The 22,161-nt window shown below is 44.9% G+C and overlaps 2 protein-coding genes across 4 annotated transcripts in view; one reads left to right on the forward strand and one right to left on the reverse strand.

The window, feature by feature from the left end:
- Positions 1-10,769, reverse strand: part of CPSF2 (cleavage and polyadenylation specific factor 2) — a 30,261-nt gene extending 19,492 nt beyond the window's left edge. The window contains exons 1-4 of one of the 2 annotated variants that reach the window (XM_066341371.1): positions 10,611-10,769; positions 7,561-7,622; positions 1,663-1,843; positions 501-660 (exon numbers count right to left, since the gene is read on the reverse strand). In XM_066341371.1, the coding sequence (XP_066197468.1) occupies positions 501-660; positions 1,663-1,811 (309 nt within the window). In that variant the 5' untranslated portion in view covers positions 1,812-1,843; positions 7,561-7,622; positions 10,611-10,769. The remainder of the gene's footprint in view (positions 1-500; positions 661-1,662; positions 1,844-7,560; positions 7,623-10,610) is intronic. The other variant, XM_066341372.1, reaches the window with a different exon arrangement.
- Positions 10,770-10,907: 138 nt separating this feature from the next.
- Positions 10,908-18,655, forward strand: NDUFB1 (NADH:ubiquinone oxidoreductase subunit B1). Of its 2 annotated transcripts, none has more exons than XM_066341374.1 (3): positions 10,908-11,095; positions 17,525-17,662; positions 18,546-18,655. In XM_066341374.1, the coding sequence occupies exons 1-3, from the start codon at positions 10,923-10,925 to the stop codon at positions 18,580-18,582; spliced, it is 348 nt and encodes a 115-aa protein (XP_066197471.1). In that variant the 5' UTR covers positions 10,908-10,922; the 3' UTR covers positions 18,583-18,655. The 2 variants fall into 2 exon arrangements, with proteins under 2 accessions (XP_066197471.1, XP_066197470.1); XM_066341373.1 differs by having other exon boundaries at positions 10,943-11,154.
- The last annotated feature ends 3,506 nt before the right edge of the window (positions 18,656-22,161 follow it).

Raw genomic sequence — 22,161 nt, forward strand, 5'->3', positions numbered from 1 at the left:
TTTCAAACCTGGGTCCTCTATGTCCCAATCCGATGCTCTATCCACTGTGCCACTGTTTGGTCAGGTTAAAATTTATTTTTTAGGCCCTGGCCGGTTGGCTCAGCGGTAGAGCGTCGGCCTAGCATGCGGAGGACCCGGGTTCGATTCCCAGCCAGGGCACACAGGAGAAGCGCCCATTTGCTTCTCCACCCCTCCGCCGCGCTTTCCTCTCTGTCTCTCTCTTCCCCTCCCGCAGCCAAGGCTCCATTGGAGCAAAGATGGCCCGGGCGCTGGGGATGGCTCTGTGGCCTCTGCCCCAGGCGCTAGAGTGGCTCTGGTCGCAATATGGCGACGCCCAGGATGGGCAGAGCATCGCCCCCTGGTGGGCAGAGCGTTGCCCCATGGTGGGCGTGCCGGGTGGATCCCGGTCGGGCGCATGCGGGAGTCTGTCTGACTATCTCTCCCCGTTTCCAGCTTCAGAAAAAAAAAAAAAAAATTTATTTTTTAATTGCTTAAATTACCTGATAAAGATCATACATGAACATCTGTCCCATCTTATAAACAGGAATGGTCGCATAGATAGCGCAGTTCAGACCCAGCTTTCCCACGGCATAAGGGAGGGCTCCCAGGTGGAGGGGGTCGGGGTGAGACAGCAGCACCGCATCAATCTGGTGAACGTGCCTGGGGAACACAAGCAAAAGCACCATGTCCCAAATCACGTGTTAAGGATGAAGGCAGGACGCTCAGAACTGAGTCCCCAGTTCTGATTCCTCTCAGTATTCCGAATGAAGACTATGCTGGAGTAGAAGAGCTACAAGTATGATGCCTACAAGTTTCAATGATTACGACCCCTGTCCTGTGGAGATATCAACATTATGGTATAAGTCACACATACATAGATAGTGTCTAGACGCATTTAAAAAAGAAGAGTAGAAGAGAAACAGCAGACACATGTAAGCTCATTTCAGATGACTATTTCCCATCCTGTTCACTTCAGTCTGAGAACTCGGCTTGGAGTTTCAAAAATTAAGGTGAGGATATTTAAATGGCTGCTTATTTATTGTGGATATTTGGCCCAGGTTTTTATCACGGGAACTGATGGAATAGTTATTATAGTAAAAACTCAATCAATCAATACATTCTCATTGATAAAAGAAAATTTTTTTTGCTACAAGTTCTAAGTTTTTTAAATGTTCAAGTCTCTTTCCTTCCATGATTAGTACAGTACTGCAAACATAACTGAAGTTTTCTCCGATGGGTCAGCATCCTTCTGTCCTTCACCGTCAGCTATCGTCAGCACCAATTCTCAACGTCGAGATCGAAAGATCAAAAAGTAAGCTAATGTGATCTGACTGCGGAGTTTCACATGAAAGTTCATCCTCTCTTCAAATTCTTACAAACTTAATCTTGCTCTTTTCTAAAATTTGGGTACAAAAATTTCTACTGAGGTCCATTAGCAAGTAACAATGAACTGAACAATTATGCTGAATTTCTAATAACACTGCTTATAAGTCAATCAAACAAGTGAAAACAGTCACTGTTTGGCTCTCTGGCATAAGTAAAACTAAGTCTTTTACTAGAAACTAAATTAGAGCAGAAAAGCGAGCACCGTGTAACATGAAAGCGGGTTTAGTGCAGAAAAGTTGGCTCACTGAAAGGCCGGAAGTGTTACCAGTGACTCACTTGCGCAGGGAATCAATGATGTCCATGGAGAAGTGCTCGTCCCAGCCGCAGTCCAGCAGAAACCTGAACTCGTCGACCTGGAGGAGGTAGCAAAGGGCGGACTCCTCCTGGACCCCCGAGAGGGTAGTTAATTTGATAATAGATGTCATTTTTTGGTCCAATAGTAACAGCCCAGAAGGTCCTTTCAAAAGAAATAAAAATATAATTAAGCAAAAAATACAGTCTGGCATAAATAACAGACAAGGTTATATCTCATTTCTGAGCAGACAGGAATTCCATAAACATGGAAAGCAAACATTTTGCAGACCCGTTTCTACCACTGCTGAGGATAAAGTGCAAACACCTCCACGCTCCTGTTCACAGTGCGTCTCAGCGGCTCCCCAGCATGGTTTTCTGACAAGTGGACTCTGGAATCAGACAGACTCAGACCTACACTGACTCCTACGTGGTCCTCACGCACGTATCCGTCTATAAAGCATGAAGGTTAATATATACATAGAAAGGATGTTACAATTTATGTGGGGATGCCTGCTACACATTTTTCATGAACACATTTACTGGAATTTAGGACCTAAAACTAGAATTCTGTGCTATTAAACAGATATTATAAAACTATTTATTACCAAAATGCAGCTCCACAGAAACATTCCAGATCCTACCTCCTTGAAATAAATCAGCCTTTCCTGGCTGCCTGTGTAAGTAGGAGAGTTCACTGCATGTGATAACATATAACCACCTATCTGCCCAGGGTCATATTAACGAACAGGTAAACTGACTGCCCACCTTTCATGAGACAGGCTGTCAGGGGCTAATCCCAGCACACCCCCCATCTTTGTTCCCCTCAGCCATAGCCAAAACTCAAGACCCCTCCTTATCCATTACCACCGATGGGTACACGTCCTGGGTGGCCCCAGGCCCCTACCTCTCCAGCCTCCCAAGCCCTTCCAGTATGGCCTGTGGAACTCGGAGGACATTCACCTGTTACTTCGCCCACCTCTCCGCACGGTCTCCACCTTCTCTGGAGGTCTGGCTGTTCTCACATGATCCTGTTTCTCCTGCAGCTTCTCCAGAAGCCCTGTCTCTACTCCTTACCTCGCGGGCTCCTTGCCCCTTCTGCAACCTCTGGCTGTTCTCACATGATCCTGTTTCTCCTGCAGCTTCTCCAGAGGCCGTCTCTACTCCTTACCTCGTGGGCTCCTTGCCCCTTCTGCAGCCTCTGGCTGTTCTCACATGATCCTGTTTCTCCTGCAGCTTCTCCAGAGGCCTTGTCTCTACTCCTTACTTCGTGGGCTGCTTGCCCCTTCTGCAGCCTCCAGACTATGCCCTCTCCTCCCTCCTTCAAACACTGCCATCCCAGTAAGCTCATGCCACCCAGTCAGTCCACGACAGGCCTTCCTGTTTCCTTCTCAGTCCTGGCCTCTATTAAGGTGACCTCAATCACTGAGAACCTCAGTTCTGACTCAGTCTTCCCTGCAGTAGCGTCAATACTGACCTGTTAGTTCCCTGACTTTCTCAGCTCCGATAATCTGCATTGCACGTCGGCTACCCACCACCAGCTCTATCCTCTGAGGACCTGTCAGTACCAATAAGCTGCGACACGTTCAGTTTCACCCTCCAGCCTCTCACTCTCTTACTCCAGCATTCCCACTGAGAGAGCCCTTTGGCCTCACTGACCTCTGACCCCTGACCCCTTTTCACTACCCTCTGTGTGCAGAGCAAGAACAGAGTAGAGTTCTTCAACAGGCACCAAGTAACTACTTACCAGTCCTATTTGTCTTAGTAGGTTGACTTTCCATCTCTGAGACTATAATTTCACATCTCTTCTCTGCTCAAGCATCATGCACCCTTCCATCTCAGCTGATAACTCACCACATTCTTCATTTAGGAAACAGTAGACAGAACTCCTCATTTTCCAATACCACACCCACAACCTTCCTGCGTGGACACTGCTGTGTCTCCTACTGTATGGAGGAACTAGGCTGCTCGCAGCCGAGGCCCCCGCTGCGTCTCTGGCCCCCTTCCCAGAGGACAGCAGGCACCCCCACTCCTCTCCGGGATGTCCGCGCTCCTCCCAGCAAACAGCTACTCTGACCTCCCAGCCGACGGAACCTTCTCGGCCCTGCAATCCCTTGCAACCACATCATCATCCCTTGCTCCCCTTTCATAGCCAATTTCTCAGAATATGTGTCCATCAGTGTGTCTCCATCTTCCAAATCTGGACTCTGTCTCCAGAAGGTCACTGACAAACTTCTATTCAACTTAAGCCAATGGAAATTTCTCTGGCCTCAAGTTACTGGAAATTGCCGCATTCACTAATGTTGACTACCCCATCCTCCTTGAAACGGCCTGTCTCTGCGTCCGTCAGTCCTCTCCTGGTCCGCCGTGTGTCCAACCGGCCACCCTCCAGTCTCCTTTGTTAATCCCGTCTGTCCCCACCGCTCCGCGTGGCAGTGTGCCGGCAGCCCGCCTTCTCCTCTCCAGGGCCTCTCACCCCGCCCCACAGCTCCCACTGCCATCCGGTCTCTGGGGGGTTCTCTGACTTACCGTTCCCACATCTAACCCATCAGTCAGTACGCCCTGCATTTTGACCGCCATTATATTTCTCAGATTTCCCTCTGTCTCCACTGTCACCAAGATCTCTAACTAGGTTGTATATATTCCTTGCCTCAAATGTATTATGTCAGAGACTTTCCCCATATCAGTTATACCCTATGACATCATTCTATTTCTCTTAAAGGACCTAGTGCTCTATTATAAATTGTTGATTAATTTCCTCGCTTTGTCCATTTCCTTCTCTCCTAATTCCAGCACTAGAATATGGACCCCATGAAAGTACAGACGGTATCTGTTTTGATCAGTCACAGTCCGATGCCTCCTCAGTGCCTAACATACAGCAGTGGTCAATAAATGCTTCTTAAATGTAGGAAACAAGGCTAGTATTAAGTGAGCTGCAGTGCCGTGATCACGCCACCAACAGTCAGCTACAGACGTGCACCTCCTCTTGCTTGGGAGCTGTCTCGAGTGTGGGGCTCAGCTTGATGTGTATTTGTATCCTTGCTATACTAGTACACGTCGTTCTTACAGTGGTTTGCCAGTAAACAGCTGTTCAAACTAGTTAAAATAAAAAATATATTGAGTTAGCATGCTCCTAATTGTAAGGTATGAGATATACAAAGATATTAATTCCCTATTTGATGGAAAATGTATATAAAATACAACTTTGGAAAGGAGCTAAGAAATTCTCCCTGCCAAGCAGATTCTTGCCCCGCACCGACTCCTGCGGGGGCCACATGTCCAGGCACTGGCCGCACCTCCGCCTGAGCATAGGTGGTGCGGGCCCCACGCCGCCCCACAGAAGGCAACAGTGAACCAGGGCTGCGCCTTTTCTTCTGTATCTCTCAATTCACTTGAAAAGCCTATAACCAGAGAGTCCAAAATGAAATATGCGCTCGTGCTGCAAGAGGAGAGGCCCTGGGCGTGGCTGGGGGAGAGCAGGGAACAAGCAGAAACAGCACCGCTGTAGGGATGGCCATGGCCGAGGACGGCCATGGCCGAGGTTGGCCACGGCTGACGTCCACAACGGCAAGGGCGAGGCTGCGGGCACACGCACTCGGAGCGCAGAACCAAAGGACGGGACCCAAGGCAGACCGGAAATCGTAAAGAAAGAAATGGAGCGTGTAAACACGGCAGCGCTTGGTGTGAGCAAACTGAAATGTGTTGGAACGGGACATTCCCAGCCAGGCAACGACTAGTGCAGTTCTCTGGAAATGGCAGCCCAGATGAAACAGAGTGGCTTTAACACTGAGCACGGGGTAGCACTGGCAGTCAGAGCTGACAGTGCCTGTTCTGACCGAGTGCAATCAGTAAGGATCACTAACGTCTATGCTTCAACTGCAGAGGCGGAAGATGAAATTGGAAGACTTCACACGAGCACCCAAGAAGAAGTTAATCACACACCAAAACAAGACACATCGATAATGACAGATGACTGAAACGCAAAAGTAGGAAAGAAAGCAGAAGCAAATGTTGTCGGAACATTTGGACCAGAAGTCAGAAACGAAGAGGGAGGTTGGCCTGTGGATTTCTGGGAAGCCGACAACTTGTCCATCACACACACATGCTCCAGATAACTGTACATGTGGCCATAACCAGACAGCTGATAGAGAAACCAAGCAGTAATGTCACTGGAAGCAGGAGATGGAAAAGTTGTGTTCTCTCTGCCAAAACCAGACCAGGAGCAGGTGTGGCACTGACCATGAACTGAGAACACACACATCAGCGTGAAGCTGAAGAGCACTATAGGTATCACAGCACCAAAACGTCACCATAAATCCCATCCCTGACGGGTTTCAAGTCCATGTGAACATTGTTAAACTCAACTGACTGAGGACCCCAAGACCTGCGACTGAAACTAAAAAATTAGAAAAGAATGTGAAAAGACAATGGCGGAAGTAAAGAAAGCAAGGAAAACTGAGGTGGATGACAGAGGAAGCACTAAAAACTGCTGGCGACAGGCAAGAGGCAGAAGTAAGGCGACAACAAAAGCACGTTAGAACCCTGAACGCAGCTCTGCCACGCTGCCCCAGAGACAGAAGGGGAATCAGCGGAGTCAGAGAAAGCTGGAAAAGCACGACGAAAAAGGACAAATAGGAGGGCACTGACAGAAGATTCCAGAAATAAAAGGGAAACTTACACCTACATCGGGAATGGTGAATGACCAATAAGGAAGCACAGTATCTGACCCAGAGAAATTAAAGGGAAGGTGTAAACAGAATACTGAAAATCTATAAAGAAGAGACAAAAGGACAATGGACACCTTGCAGAGGATTCCTATGCGGAAGAAGCTGTACTTCTAGAAGGTAAAAGATGCCCTGAAAGTACTGAGAAGAAATAAATCACCAGGGGTAGATAGTTACCAATAAAATTAATTCAACCCACAGAGACTGACTCTGTCACAATCCTAACAAGTATATGTCAACATATGTGAAACACTCACGACACATTCCAGCGTTCAAGCAAGGAGATGCCAAGGAGCACAATACCTATCGGGCCCTTTCTCTCATTTCCCACACAGGTCAAGCCATGCCAAAGGTCTCATTTCCCACACAGGTCAAGCCATGCCAAAGGTGTTTATGGGGACTGCAGCTAAGAAATCAAGAGAAGGCTGAGACTCAGAAGGGCGCCAATTAAAGAATTAAGAAAAAACCCCAGAAACAAAGGTGTGTTATTGAGATCAAGACGAAGATGACCCATACCCTCATATTCCTAATTACTATGTTGATGTGAAAGTTGGATACTGAAGAGGCTTTATAGGGAAAACTTGATTCATTTGAAAAAAAGGTGTTGGAATAGAACTCGACTAATACCATGGATGGCCATCAGATGAACAAGTAAGTCCTAGAACAAATTAAGCCTGAAACATCACTGGCGGCAAAAAATGACAGAACCAAAGCTCTTCTACTTCGCACTCATCGTGAGAGGGCAGGGCTCTTTAGAAAAGGCAATAATGCCAGGAAAAATAGACCGCAGCAGGAAAAGAGTAAAACAAATACAAGAAGCCACAGGCGTGAGTCCACACAAGCCGTGTAGGCTGGTGAGGACAGGACACTGTAGACATCACTCATTCATAGTCAACAGGAGTCCGAGCCAGCGTAACAGCGGATAACAAAGACACCACAATTACAATAATGGCCGAGAGAAACTCTTCTCAAGTCACCTTACCTCCCACTTTCTTTATTTACATCATGGAGTAAAAAACACAAAGGACCTTGCAGATAGAACTGAATGAGTTTGTCAAAACACTTTTGCAGACCCTGATTTTAACAGATGAAAACTATCCTCATTACAACTGCTCAGAATATCATAAAGCTACATCTTTATGAAACATTCATTACTTACTGATATCTCAGTCGTATATAAGATGAAACACCATGAATTCAAAGGAAGAGTTCTTTATAAATCTAAAAAATAGAGAAATGAGTCTCGTGAATGTGCCAAAACGATTTACTTTGGTTTTAATTATACTGTTAATTTATATGTCTTGCCATAAGATAAACATCAGCAGCAGCAATAAGTAATATAGCTATGGCTCTTTTTAAAAAAAGAAACTTGTTATAATTTTAGGAAGCTGAAGCTTACATAAAACAAACATGGATAGTAAAAGATATAATAAAATACAAAAGTATTAATATGCCAACTGATTATAAGCAGGGGATGAAATATGCAGGTTAGGAAATAAAATTTTTAAAATTGACATTAGCTTCTGTTATTGAAAATCATAAAAGAGGTGGGATCTTAAATTATTCATTAAGGATTGGCAGGACTTGGGTAAAGAGAGACAAAGAGAAAAGGTATTCAAAACAATAGCATGATCAAAGGCACAAAACAAAAGAAATTATAGGCTACCAGTGAAAAAACTAGCCTAGCAAATGAACAGAAAAGGGCAGATAGCGAAAGACCCTGGTAACTTTGGGCCTAGTTCTACTGGCAACAGAGAAACACTTTACATTTTAAGATCCATTATCAAGCAGGAAGATCCCATGATGTAGGTAACTCTGTTTTAGGAAAACTGGCTGGTGTGGATGATTGATGAGATGCTCAGAAAGTGGGGAGATACAAAGAGGAGTATTTAGCAGACTATGTCCTCCTTTCGACTGTATTGGTTCTCCTTTGAGGCTAAATTTCTTTAGCCCCAGATGCCCTTTAATAACGCTATGACATGAATTCACTAGTTGTTATCTAAGTGAGCCAGGCTCGTAACTCTACGTGTTTGATTCCTTTTTTTGCAAATTCCTTTAGAACAGTCTGCTCTCAACTCCTGGTTACTTTTCCCTCAGAACCTGGCACACATATCCTCTTTCTATTCCTACTGCCAGTACCTTAACACAGGGCCTTGTCACCTTACATTTGGGTGTGTTTCCCCGCCTCCAGCCTTTCTCCCCCCCATCTCAGCATAACCCTTAAGAACACCCCTGCACGTCATGTCACGTCACATCACATCCCCTGCTCAGAAACCTAGGAACGCTTCCCACTGCCTGAAAAAACAAAACCCAGACACCGAATGAATGCCTCTGCTGGCAATGGAGGGCGCCAGACGGCCCTGACATCCCTGCTCGCTAGCACCCCAAGACCAGGCTCAAATTCCACTTCCTTACCAATTCCTCTATCACTAGTGTCTACGCCAACAAAAATAGAATGCCAGCCACGAATGTACCTGGAAATTTTTCACAGCCACATTGGAAAGTTTCACAGGTGAAATTAATTTTAATATATTCTTATTTAACCTAATATAGACAAAATATTTCAACATGTAATCATTATTAAATTATTAATGAGCTTTTAAACATGTTTTTTGTACTAAGTTTTTGAAATCCAGTGTGCATGTCAGAGTTCCAGCAAACCTCAATTTACTATAACCACATTTTCAAGTGCTTCGTAGCTACATGTAGCTGGCAGTAACTGTAATAGCACAGGTCTAGACTCTACATTCAATGCTTCCATATGCGGAGGAATGTGTTCTGCCACTCCTAAAGTGCAGGCTGACACCATTCTATTTTTCTGTACATCTTAGGCTTGAAGGTTATGGTATCACCAACCATTTAGTCTCTCAAACTATCAACTCTGGAGTCACCCTCTTACCACCAAATCAGCTGCCAAGGGTTGAATCCTCTTTGACACTTCAGAAGTGTCTCTCTGACATCCTTGACAATCCTACCTCAATCAGGCCATTCATTCCCTTACCTAAACAATTGCAACTTCCTCTCATCTGGTTTTCCTGTTCCAACTTGATCCTTCTTACAGCTGCCATCCCCCTAAAATATATACTCATACCCCTTCCTTGTGCAAAGTTTTCACTGGCTTCCTGCTAACTATTGAATAAAATCTTTTCAAACCTTCTGAAATCTTTGCATCCCTGTTCTCCACCGAGGAATGACCTTCTCTTCAGTCTAGTAAATTCCTTTCGACCCTCCATGACCCAGCTCAACTATTCACTCCCTAATCAAGCTTTTCTGGTGTCTGCCGGCAGTTGTTTTCACCTCGCCCCAGCGGGACACAGAGAATGTTTGCTGAACGGATGCTGAATGCCTAGGCGGAGAGTCTGGGCGACCACGTTTGTATCGCCAACACCCGCACAGCACTCAAAGCGACAGAACTGTGTTCTATGGGCAGGAGTGAACGCGAACCCTCGGTTCCTTCTGGACGGTGGTTCTGACCCATACACTACTTCACGTATCCCGGTCCCTTGCTCTCTCAGTAATGACCGGGCGAGCTGATGACGATTTAAGGGGAACTCTGCAAATGCAAGGTTAGAGGATGGGGTCTGGCTGGCCCCGGGCTCACTGTGAGTGCGGGGTCTCTTCCGGGTCAGTTTTGGAAGAGGCGGGTTTGCTAGAACAGGATCACAGGGCTTGTAAATGAAGAAAATGAGGAGATGGGCAGTTAGTAACAACGCAGGTTCGCCAGGTCCCAGGAGCCACACTCGCCGGGGTTCCGGCTCGTCTGACCTCCTGTTTATCGAGGAGCCTGTAAAATAAGTCGGCGGTGGCTGGGGAGCGGGAGTCACGGAGGGCAGGGGCCGTTTTTGACCAAAAAGGACGCCGAAGTTTAGGAGCCTCCTGGTCCCTCACCCCAGACGGGAGAACCCCGGGCGAGGAGGCTGAGAACACGGGGCCACGCGGCTCAGGAGCCAAAGCTGGCGTCGGGGTCACTCCTCCGGGCCGCGCGCCCGAGAGGGCGGAGGGAGGCCGCAAAAGGGAGGGAAGGAGAGCGGAGGAGCGACCCGAAGACCGGGCGCTGTAGACCCACGGAGAAGTCACTGCTCTCGCCCTGGCTGAGCACGTCTGCCAAGAACGGCCAGCACAGTCGCGGCCGAAACCAGCGGAGACGGGGTCGGCGCTGGAGCCCCCTCCCCATCCGAGGGCTCACTGCTTCCTTCCGCCCTCACTTGCCTCGTCAGTCCTCCCCCAACGCTGTCCACTGCCCTTCCCAACCCCCAGTCGAATCCAGCTGGAGAGCGAGGAGAGCGGACGCTCGCTCAGCGGCATCCGCGGTGATCAGGCGCCAGCAGGCCCGCCGTGGAGGCCGCCATTTTGGAAGTGGAGTGAAACGGCAGAGGCGGGGGACACCTCGGGCGATACCATCTTCGGGAGGAGTGGGGACGAGGTTGTAGCAAGAAAAAATGACCCTGATACCGAGTCTCGTCACCTGGGACCTAAGTATTATTTCAGAACAATTTGTACTATGTTGAAGCTCACAAAAATATGTCAAGAGCCGAGTCTGAAACGGAAGAAGGGGTATGGATTCGCGATACCACCCCTGTCCTGGAGCGGGTGCAGCGAATGGCGGGTCCCAAGACTGCGACTTCCGGCGGCGCCGGAGCCTGGACTCGCCGTTGCCCTTGGTCTTGGGGTCGTTGCTGGCACCGGGATCGCAGGTGGGTCCGGGACTCAGGACGACGGAGGCGCCGCGGGCCCCTGCTGTGCAGGAAGGAGGGTATACCGTCGGCGGTGGAGGGTGTGAGGAGTGGTCTGGGCCGCCCCGGGCTGCAGAGCGAACGGGACGAGAAAAGGAAAGGGAAGTGGGGGGGTTTCTTTTGGCGGACGGTGGGGCTCAAGTGACCCATCTGGTGGCTATTAGAAGGGGTGCTCTGAGGCTGACATATCTGGATTAGAGATCTCGCGGTGACCGGCCCCGGCCGGACCAGAAAGGAAACAGCCAGGACAGTGCTAGGCTGCAGCAGGGAAGGCTCATCATAAGATTCGTCCACGTCCCTGCGTCTGTTCTCAGGGCTGGAAGGCTAACCTCGCTCTCTCCTGAAGCTCCGTTCCGCTGAGTCTGCCATTCCATAAAATGTGCACTTTTTAAAGAACGTAGTATTTACTTTCTGCTTGGTGTCTTGGGTGTATGTGTCTTTAAGACAGGTGACTTCAAGGAATCCGTTTCTCAATGCATCCAAGCATAAGTTAAGTCGACACTTTGATCAATACATGCTGTGGGGGACCAATTAGGAAATGGGGGGGGGGAAATATGCGCGCGCACACACACACACACACACCTCTATATATTTAAATGTCTAATCCTCTTTATTTTTCCAAGGTGAATTCAGAGTGACTTGCAAAAACACATTCCAGGTAGTTTTCTTTTTAGAAGTTAAGTGGGCAGAATTGGGTTGAAGATAAAGTAATATGTACTAGGGAAAATAGGATTTGTGAAGAGTGATATTAATATAAATACCATTGTGCTTACTGTTGAGAGACAGTAAGGCGCAGATAAAGAGCTTGGATCAAGGAGCCGGACTGCCTGGCAATTAATCCCAACTGTGCTGCTTACTGTGTTTGTGACCTTAGGCAAGTTGATTGTCCCGGAACTTCCTCATCTGAAAAAAAATATGCCTACTTCTTTGGGGGCATTTATTGATTAATATTGTATAGTACTGTGGGGATTACATGAGTTGATGGTTATAAAAAGCATAAAGTAGGGTGCCTTAGTGCTACAAGAGTCAGCTCTTTCTAGAGGTAGGCAAAAAATAACAATCCTTCAGTTATATGATTGCTTGAGTCCATAAGATAAAAACCAACTAATCCCCCCCCACAGCCCACTCAGGAATAGCATAGCCACTCCCAGTTCTGAAATAAGAGCAAACTTTTTCTTAAGAGTCTTCATTAAAGAAGATGCCAATCCATAATACAGGGTTGGCAAAAGTAGGGTTACAGTTGCTTATATGGAAAATAATATAGTAATTAAAAATAATACTACAAGAATAAACTCTGTTTCACATACAACTGGAAACTTACCTCTGCCTGTCCCTGTACAGTGCCCTCATGGGCACCCATATCCCTCTTCATCCAAACCTGGGCTTATCTCATTAGAGCCTGTCCCAGGTCCTCACTGTCCTTTGCCCATGACGGAGAGACTGGAAGCCTGTCTATGCTTCCTCTCCTATTCATTCTCCAAAGAATCATTCTCAGTTTTTGTATCCATAAACTTCTGTTTTCCATTGTCATCCTCTTGCAATGGGGGGTGAAAAAAAACAGGAAAAATTATATCAGTGCTACCGTTCCCAAAGGCCATTTATGTTGTAGATTTTACAACTGTAACAAATGCCTCTAGGACTAAGATTTGTCATTTACGTCTTCAGGCTAGACTCACACTTCCTTCATGGCAGTGGAATCCAACTCTGTATTTTAAATGTACAGAATCCTTTTATCTGTCAGTCCCACTGTCTTTACCTGTAGAATCTCACAAGATTTTTATTAAGCAAAAACCTCAGGGGCTTGTCTGATCTCATCTGCTCAGAGTAGAGCCAGACAAAAGTAGGTTCTGGCCATGTTGGTAAAATGCCAATAGTTAAGTATCTGATAACCCACAGGTGGCCATGGGCTCATTTAAAACAGTTTAGGGGCCCTGGCCGGTTGGCTCAGCGGTAGAGCGTCGGCCTGGTGTGCGGGGGACCCGGGTTCGATTCCCGGCCAGGGCACATAGGAGAAGTGCCCATTTGCTTCTCCACGCCCCCCTTCCTCTCTGTCTCTCTCTTCCCCTCCCGCAGCCAAGGCTCCATTGGAGCAAAGATGGCCCAGGCGCTGGGGATGGCCCCTTGGCCTCTGCCCCAGGCGCTGGAGTGGCTCTGGTCGCACAGAGCGACGCCCCGGAGGGGCAGAGCATCACCCCTGGTGGGCGTGCCGGGTGGATCCTGGTCGGGCGCATGCGGGAGTCTGTCTGTCTCTCCCCGTTTCCAGCTTCAGAAAAATAAAAAAATAAATAAGTAAGTAAATAATAAAAAATAAAACAGTTTAGGGCTGAGAGTCCATGAGTAACTACTCTTCTGTTGCTGGTCAACCATAAACAGTATCTAACAGTTATACTGAGGGTTCGAATTGATGCCAGTTAAGAAATTAAAGGAACTTAGTAAACACAATGTGGCAGAATAGATGACCACTGGACTCTTACAGAGACCTATTTTGTCTAGTATTTTGCAGTTAAGTGCTTTCAAAATTACATTTTCCTGTTTCACTAAGACATGCAATGTTATTCCCATACTTGACTAGCTCAAGTTTGTAAAAACAAATGGCTAACTTGGTGGACATTGGTCAGAATCACAAAACATCTGTCCCTGAGTTAAGGATCTAAATGCAAATAATGCTAAGAAAACCACCACCATCTGTTGGGAAATAAAGTAAGATTAGCTACATTTCCATTCGTATGTCCAACAGCTATTTGCAGCAAATCGGCTGAAGAGTGCTTTCAACCATACAGATTTTCCCACCCACCCCGGAGGTTTGGCCAAGGGGTTCGGTTTAAAAAAGGACTGGGGGGGGGGGGATTTTCATGTGCAGTCAAGTTTGAGAATTCCAATAGATTAAAACAAAACTAGTTGATGACTAAATTATAAGTTATTTATTTTAAATATTTTATTTACATACAACATAATTTTCTAGACCAGTGACATTCAGACTGGAACTTGCTATAACACTCCTTTTTTTTTTTTTTTTTTTTTTTAGCAAGAGATAAAAGACAGAGGAAGGGACATAGGGACAGACAGGCAGGAAAGGAGAGAGATGAGAAGTATCGATTCTTTGCAGCACCTTATTTATTCATCTTTTGCTTTTTCATATGTGCCCTGGGGCTCTAGCAGAGCGAGTGACCTTGGGTGTCAAGCCAACAACCATGGGGTCATGTCTATGATCCCACGCTCAAGCTGGTGACCTCAGGGCTTGAACCTGGGTCCTCTGCGTCCCAGTCCAACACTCTATCCACTGCACCATCACCTGGTCACTTTATGAAAGAGTATTTAGTATAACTGAACCTCATTTATTGCGCTTCAGTGGTGTTGCGTGGGTTTTTTTCCACAAGTTGAAGGCTAGACCGTCTACCAGCAAAAAGATGATGACTAGCTTTATTGGTACACTCACTTTATTGCATGGTCGGAACCAAACGCACAATATCACCAAGGTAATATTGCAATATCGCCTATAACTGCAAGTTTTAATTTCATGGTCATTTCCTAACCTTCTGCCTTTAAACAGGAGTAAGTGATTAAAGTTTGAGAAATAAAGAATTAGAAGGTGGGTGAGAACCTGTGTCCTAGAAGGAGAGGCAGGAATCCAGTCTACACAATCTCAACACGGTTTAGTGCTCAGCACTTTGGGTGGCACAGATGTATAGTCATGTATCATATAGTGATGTCTTAGTCAACAATAGACTGTGTGTGCGATGGTGGTCCCATGAGATTATAACGGGGCTGAATTTCCTGTAAGGAAAGGAAGGGTGTCTGGTTCAGGGGGAAGTGTTTCTCTGCTGGAGCACTCTGCTGGGACTTGGCAGTAGACTCCCTGTCACTCACAGCAGCTGAGATGAGTGCACGGACGACACCCCAGTCCACCCAGCGCTGACCGGTTTCTGCCCACAGGAGCCCGTTCCCCGCACTACACGCAGTACACGTGCAGAGGGCGCTGCGGCCCCGGGTGTAGCCTGATGGTCGCCAGAGTATGTTGCTGTAGATTCTTTGCTGAGGACCTGAGACCCTGTGCAAGGACAGGTCCACAGGGGCCACCCTGACAAGCAGTAAGTGCCGCTGACCCTCAGTAGAAGCTTTCTGTGCTCGTACAGAGCCAACCAGTCTGTGTACTTAGGAAGTATCCTCAGGCCGTAATGATGAAAAGCACAGTAAGTTATTCCGTGAGCTCAATGCCAGAGAGACAGCCCTTTGTGCTCGATAGGGTTAGTGGAACCAGAAACCAATTTCCAAAGTCAAACTGTTGTGTCCTCAGTCCTATGCCCTCTTTATCTTTATTTTTATGAAAGCCACAGCTCCAACATGCAGCAGCCAGAACCCATCAGAACCACACACAGTCCCCTATGTTCTTTTTATCTACCTTAAGTTCTTACTCTTACTGATCTCAGGCTACCTCTCATTGCATGTTTCTCATCGGCCCAGCCCACTCCCCTGTTCGTGGAGCAGCACTGACAGCTTCCAAGTTCCATTTCTGACCCTGTCGGAGGTAGGGGAAGGGCTTGGGGGACAGTGTTTGTGACGTCTACATAGTGTCCAGTAATGGCTGGGCCTTCACACTCACCACTCACTCAGCCAGAGCAACTTCGTCCTGCGAGCTCCACTCATGTAAATGCCCTGTACAGGTGTATACCATTTTTTATCTTCCCGTAGTGTTACTATTGCCTCCTGTTGAGTAGAGGAAAATGCTGTACAGATTGGTAGTCTAGGAGCAATAGGCTGTACCATATGCCCTGGATGTGTAGTAGGCTATCCCATCTAGGTTTGTGTGAGTGAACTCGGTGATGTTTATAGGATGATGAAGTCACCTAACGATGCAGGTGCTTTTCTAAGAATGTATCCCTGTCACATGACTATCTTCTCTTTTTAGGTTGTCATCAATGTCTTCTGAGCCATTCTCTTATGATTTATTCATTTATGAGTCACACACAAGGATGTATTTTGATTTCATCTTTAGGTGCAAATTTTTACAGAAAATAGATGATTCAACTGTTTTTGTTTTTTTTTAATTAGCGCAAATTTACTTTCTATATGATGACTTCTAGTTCTCATACTCCTCCTCTGCCTTTTGAAACTCTTAAAACTGAAAAGCTCTTAAGTACCATAAATGTCATTTGGGGAGGGGTGTCTTAGAGAGGCATTGTGATATAACAGAGCATCCAGCGCTTTGGAGCAAAACTGAGTTTGAATTCTAGCTCTACACTTAATACCTATTTGGGTTAAGCTATTTCTTACTTATAATGAGGATAATAATAGTTATTTCATGTTATATATAGGACTAGATTATGATATATCTGGTACCTAATAGTCATGTTATAAAAGTAAGTTCTGTTCTTGCCATATTCTTTATAGAGTCATTTAATTGACATTCAGATCTACTGTGACATTGAATGTGGTTGTTTCTTAAAATTTTTCTCATTTTCATTTTCTTTCAAAAATTAGTTTTGGCTTTGAACAGTAGCGGTATCATTGCCAATGAGGTTTACTCAAGACAAGATTACTGCTAATTAAAAAAATTAACGTTCAGTAATTAGCTTTATCTAAAGAAATCTGCTCATGGAAGAATAGTATTCTTTATTTGTTTTAGCATTGTGAGAGGTTCTAAAAATATGTTACACATGTAAAAGTTTTAAGTCAAGCCCTGGCTGGTTGGCTCAGCGGTAGAGTGTTGGCCCAGTATGTGGAAGTTCCAGGTTCAATTCCCAGTCAGGGCACACAGTAGAAACTCCCTTCTGCTTCTCCACCCTTCTCCCTCTCCTTCCTCTCTATCTCTCTCTTCTCCTCCCGCAGCCAAGGCCCCACTGGAGCAAAATTGGCCTGGGCACTGAGGACGGCTCCATGGCCTCTGCCTCAGGCACTAGAATGGCTCTGGATGCAACAGAGCAACGCTCCAGATGTGCAGAGCATCACCCCCTGGTGGGCATGTCAAGTGGATCCCGGTCCGACACATGTGGGAGTCTGTCTGACTGCCTCCCCACTTATAACTTCAGAAAAATACAAAAAAGTTTTAAGTCAATACTAGATGTGTACAAATACTTAGCTTTTGCAGATAGAATTTGTATTTTCCATTTCGCTGCACTGTATCATCAGATCACTGATGAGATTAGGAAAAAAATTAATAAATTTACTTTAGCACACTAATTTTTATGCTAATCAGTGTCACCTATATTATCTTCATCAAGTAGATTTTAAGAAGTATACTACATTCTGTGCCAAACAAATTTAAAGAGGCTTATGCTTTTAACATCTGTTCCTATATTGATGGCTATCTTCCTGTTTTAGCTGCAATTTGAAAGATGTTTCAAAAGCAGTTATATTTCTGACAGTCTTTTTTATTTTTATTTTTGCATTTAGGATGAATTTAGTTCAGATTGTACGTGACCACTGGGTACATATACTTGTCCCTTTGGGATTTGTCGTTGGATATTATCTAGACAGAAAGAATGATGAAAAGCTAACTGCCTTCCGGAACAAGAGTTTGTTATTTAAAAGGTTAGTTTGGGCATTTTTTTAAAACTAACAATTAGTCAGCTTTTGAAAGTATTCTTAATAAAATAGACGCCAAAAATAAACGGGATAATCCTCCTACCCCCGAGGACTTAGATTTAAGTGATACTTTTTTGTAGTCTTGTTTGTTGTTTAACATGTGCATAAAAGTATGTGATTACATTTGGAATGTAAACAAGTCTTCAGTTTATGAACAGTCTATTTCGGGTCTTGAAAATCCCCTTTTAAATTTGGAATTCAGGGTGCATGTTAAGATAGAAACAATGTTTTAAATGAAACCAGCTCACCCAAGCCTACTTTATGTATATACAGTCTTATTTAAGCTGCGGCGATGGTGAAATAAACGGTACTGGTAGTGGGTTGGTGTTCTGTCTCAGCAGCACAGCCTGAGGGCGTTGGACATGGTGGTGGAGTTGGCCAAATGGCAGCGGGTAGCCGCCTGGCTCCATCACGTCTCTGGGGATGATTCCTTTGCCGCAGAGTTCAGGGACGGTGTCTGGCTGTGGGTGTGCAGCTGGGTAGGAGGAAGCTCAAGGGACAGGAGAGTTGAGCAGCGTCGTGGAAGAAGGAAGTTCACAGTCAAGAATTTCAAGAAAGATAAAATGAGCTAGGAGGGTCTAGAAACATTAAATTGAATGCATTGATCTTTCATATGAAAACAGGCTAAGAAATTGTGGCTCTTTAATCTGGAAAAAGTTTTAAACTTTCTATTGTTCAGACAGAATAGAATGAATATGTTGAATCAATAAAAAATTGTAAATGGGTCAATTTAATAGAATGTAAAATACTGAATTTATGTTATTCTTTCCCTTTTATCACTTCATAAAAGTTTTATTTTTCCTTTCCTTCCTTCCTTCTTTCCACACAGGGAATTGAGACCCAATGAAGAAGTCACCTGGAAGTAAAGGCTGGGGCTGAATTACAGAATGTTTGCATTTTTTAAATTATGAGAAAAATAAAAACATTTAAATTGAACAATTTGGAATGTGGTCTTTTTGATGCTGAAGTAATCTTTCATATTAGACATAGGCACACTAGCTTTAAAAGTAATTACTTAGTGCCTGATTGTATACATTGATGTTAACTTTACAATTAGCATTTAATTTTGTTATTTTGTTATTTTTTTAATTGATTTTAGCGAGAGAAAGAGGGGAAGAGAGACAGGCACATTGAGCTGTTCCTGTATGTACCCTGACCGGGGATTGAACCAGCAACCTCTACGCTTCAGGATTACGCTCCAACCTATTGGCCAGAGCTTATTTTATTTTTTAATTTACTTATTGATTTTAGAGAGAGAGAAAGGGAGACAGAAACATTGATCTGTTCCAGTATGTGCCCTGACCGGTGTTCGAACCTGCAACCTTGGCATAGCAGTACTCTAACCCAGTGGTCCCCAACCTTTTTTGGGCCACGGACCGGTTTAATGTCAGAAAATATTTTCACGGACCGGCCTTTAGGGTGGGACGGATAAATGTATCACGTGACCGAGACAAGCGCCAAGAGTGAGTCTTAGACAGATGTAACAGGGAATCGGGTCATTTTTAAAAAATAAAACATCGTTCAGACTTAAATATAAATAAAACGGAAATAATGTAAGTTATTTATTCTTTCTCTGCGGACCGGTACCGGTTGGGACCCGGGGTTGGGGACCACTGCTCTAACCAACCAAGCTATCCAGCCAGGACTTACTTATTTTAGATCATAGTGCTATTAATTGATGTAGTCAATTTTTCCCTTAGATATTTTTCCGAAATTTTTTTTCAAGCCATGTGCTTCAAAGGTGCTTTAAAAGGATGATGCTGTGATTTTATTGCAATAGAAAGAAATGATTTGTTGATACAACAGGGATGAAGTTGTATCCCTGTTGTATCTCTAATTCAGGTTAATTATCCTGAATGAAAGAAGCAAAACAAAAAGCACACACTATATGACTCCATTTATATAACATTAGAAGCTGATAACTAATCTGTAGTAAAAGAGACAGTGGTTGCTTGGGGGCCAGGGTACAGAAAAGAGGTGGGAGGGAAGAATGACAAAGGGACACGTGGAAACTGTTGGGTACAATATGTTCATTTTCCCGATTGTGATGCTAGTTTCATGAGTGGATATATATGTTATGTTATAGTCAACTACCTCTTCTTGGGAAGTTAATTTGTCTTAAGTAAGATTGAGTATAGGATGAAATTACAATGAAATGATACTCCCTGATTATCAGAACTCAGGATACAAACTGACACATTAAAACTTTAAATGTCGCCTGACCAAGCAGTGGCTAGTGGATAGAATGTCGAACTGGGATGCAGAGGATTAAAGTAATGATTCCAGTATGATGTAATAAGTGCTTTAATTCAGGCATGTGCAAGGTATAGTAGGATCAGAGGACTTTCTGGAAGTCAAGGGAAACAGCTGGTGTGGCTGGAGCAGAGAATTCAGGGAGATAAAGCCATGTGGGCAGTTTGTCCAAATCACAGAGTTTCTTAAGCCAGCAGTGGGAAGCCACTGAAGGATCTGAAATAGAGTAAGGTTTGTCAATATTTAAAGAGCCTTCCCAGTGTAAGCTGCATGCAGGTGGGACTGTCTCTCTCATGGTTATCATCCAGGTGCTTGATACATAGTAACACTTCATTTGTTAAGTGAAAGGAAAGCTGATGAGATTCACATGTTTGAGGCCACTGACAGCACTGTGAATGGGACATACTGAGACTGGAATCAGGAGACCAGAGGTCTCCAGACCGGGGCACATGAAAGCATGAGGGCTTGAACTGAGCGGCCATGATAAGGAAATGTAGAGTTCATACACAGCAAGTATTTGAGGACTGATTGGAACACGGTGAGGTGGGAGAGTTGGGAGGAAAGAATGCAAAGTGATTTCCAGACTCCAAGCTTTATAAGTTTATTGGATAGACCAACTATTAGATAGGCCAAGTCAAATAAAACATGGCCTGTCATTGAGACATTTATAGGGTATTGGTAAAGATGTATGATTAGGTGAACTGTTATGATACTGTGTAAAAGACACCATGTATAATATGATAGAGGCACATAGCGGAGCTCAGAGGAGGGACAAGGATTTCTAAATTAGTTGGACAGTAGGGAATGCTTCCTGGAGAATATGGTCATTGGGTTTTGAAGGATGACAGGCATCTTACAAAGTTAAAGTTTAGGATGTACCAAATATCAAGTGGAGTTATCAAAATAGGAAATACAACAAATCTTCATAGCCAAATCGCACATGGCTTCAGAGGCAAAGCCCAGACCAGAACCTCCATTCTGACTCCCAGGCATTGATCTTTTCAGTTTATGATGCTTGCTATGGATCACATGCTCAACAGGTCGGGAGGCCTAATGAAATGACGGGTATTAATTCAACATTACCAAGTATTGTCAGTGTCCTAGGTAATGATTTAACAGTGAACAACAACAAAATAATAATAAGGTCCTTTGGCTAGCATATATCCTAGTAAGCAATCACTGCACTGTAGGAAGTTTACTCATGTCCCTCCAAAATTCAAGCCCACCAAGAACTCATTTTGAAATATGGTCTTTGCCAATGTAATTAGTTAAACATCTCAAAATGAAATCACCCTGGCGTAAGTTGGGAGTGGTAGTGTATCAGAGTAGAGCACACAGAAGAGACACAGAAGGAAGAAGGCCATGTTAAGACACTGGTAGAGATTGAAATGATGTGGTCACAAGCCAGCTACTGCCAGAAGCCTCCAGAAGCTGGAAAGCAAGAAAGAAGTCTTCCCTAGGGACTTTGGAGCATGGCCCAGCTGACACTTTGGGTTCAGACATCGGGCCTGAAGAAGAGTGAGAAAATTAATTTCTGTTGTAAGTCACCAAGTTGGTGATAAATTGCTACAGCAGCCCTAGGACATGAATACAGTAATTTTTTTTTTTTCTGAATGAGTAATGCACTAATGTAGTTAAAAAGTCAAGAGTAAAACAGTATACAGTGGAAAGTCTCTCTCCCACCGGGTACCCTATTTACCTAGCACCTTTCCCACCTCAAACAAGTGACCTCTTGACAGCAACATGGCCGCTGGGCAGAACATTTCCTGGAGGGATTCCATAATATTACAGGCACCTGCTTTTCCTCCCTCTGGGCTAGTCCTCTATCCTCAGGGCTCTGCTCTAGACCCTCTTCTCAATCTCTTCCCCCCCCCCCCCCCAGATTTTAGTAACACCTGTGGTGTCAGTTACCTTTTCTATGTCAACAACTGGCAGTTTTACAACCAAACCAGCCTCCTGCTCTCCAGACCATTGATATATATACACACCTATCTCCAACCATTACTCAAACGTAATTACTTAACCTGATTTCAAGGTGCAAGATCTGCTCCTGTTCTACGCCTTCAGCTTCATCAAACTCCTCCCCCCCTCCATTCACTGAGCTTTTCACATCCCTCAGCTGACACTCTTCGCTGGACCACATACTCTAGTGTCAAGGTGTCTGGATTTGGATCTAAGCCCAGAACCTTGAA

Source organism: Saccopteryx leptura, chromosome 6 (genome assembly GCF_036850995.1).
Source record: "Saccopteryx leptura isolate mSacLep1 chromosome 6, mSacLep1_pri_phased_curated, whole genome shotgun sequence".
In the NCBI taxonomy this organism is placed as follows: Eukaryota; Metazoa; Chordata; class Mammalia; order Chiroptera; family Emballonuridae; genus Saccopteryx; species Saccopteryx leptura.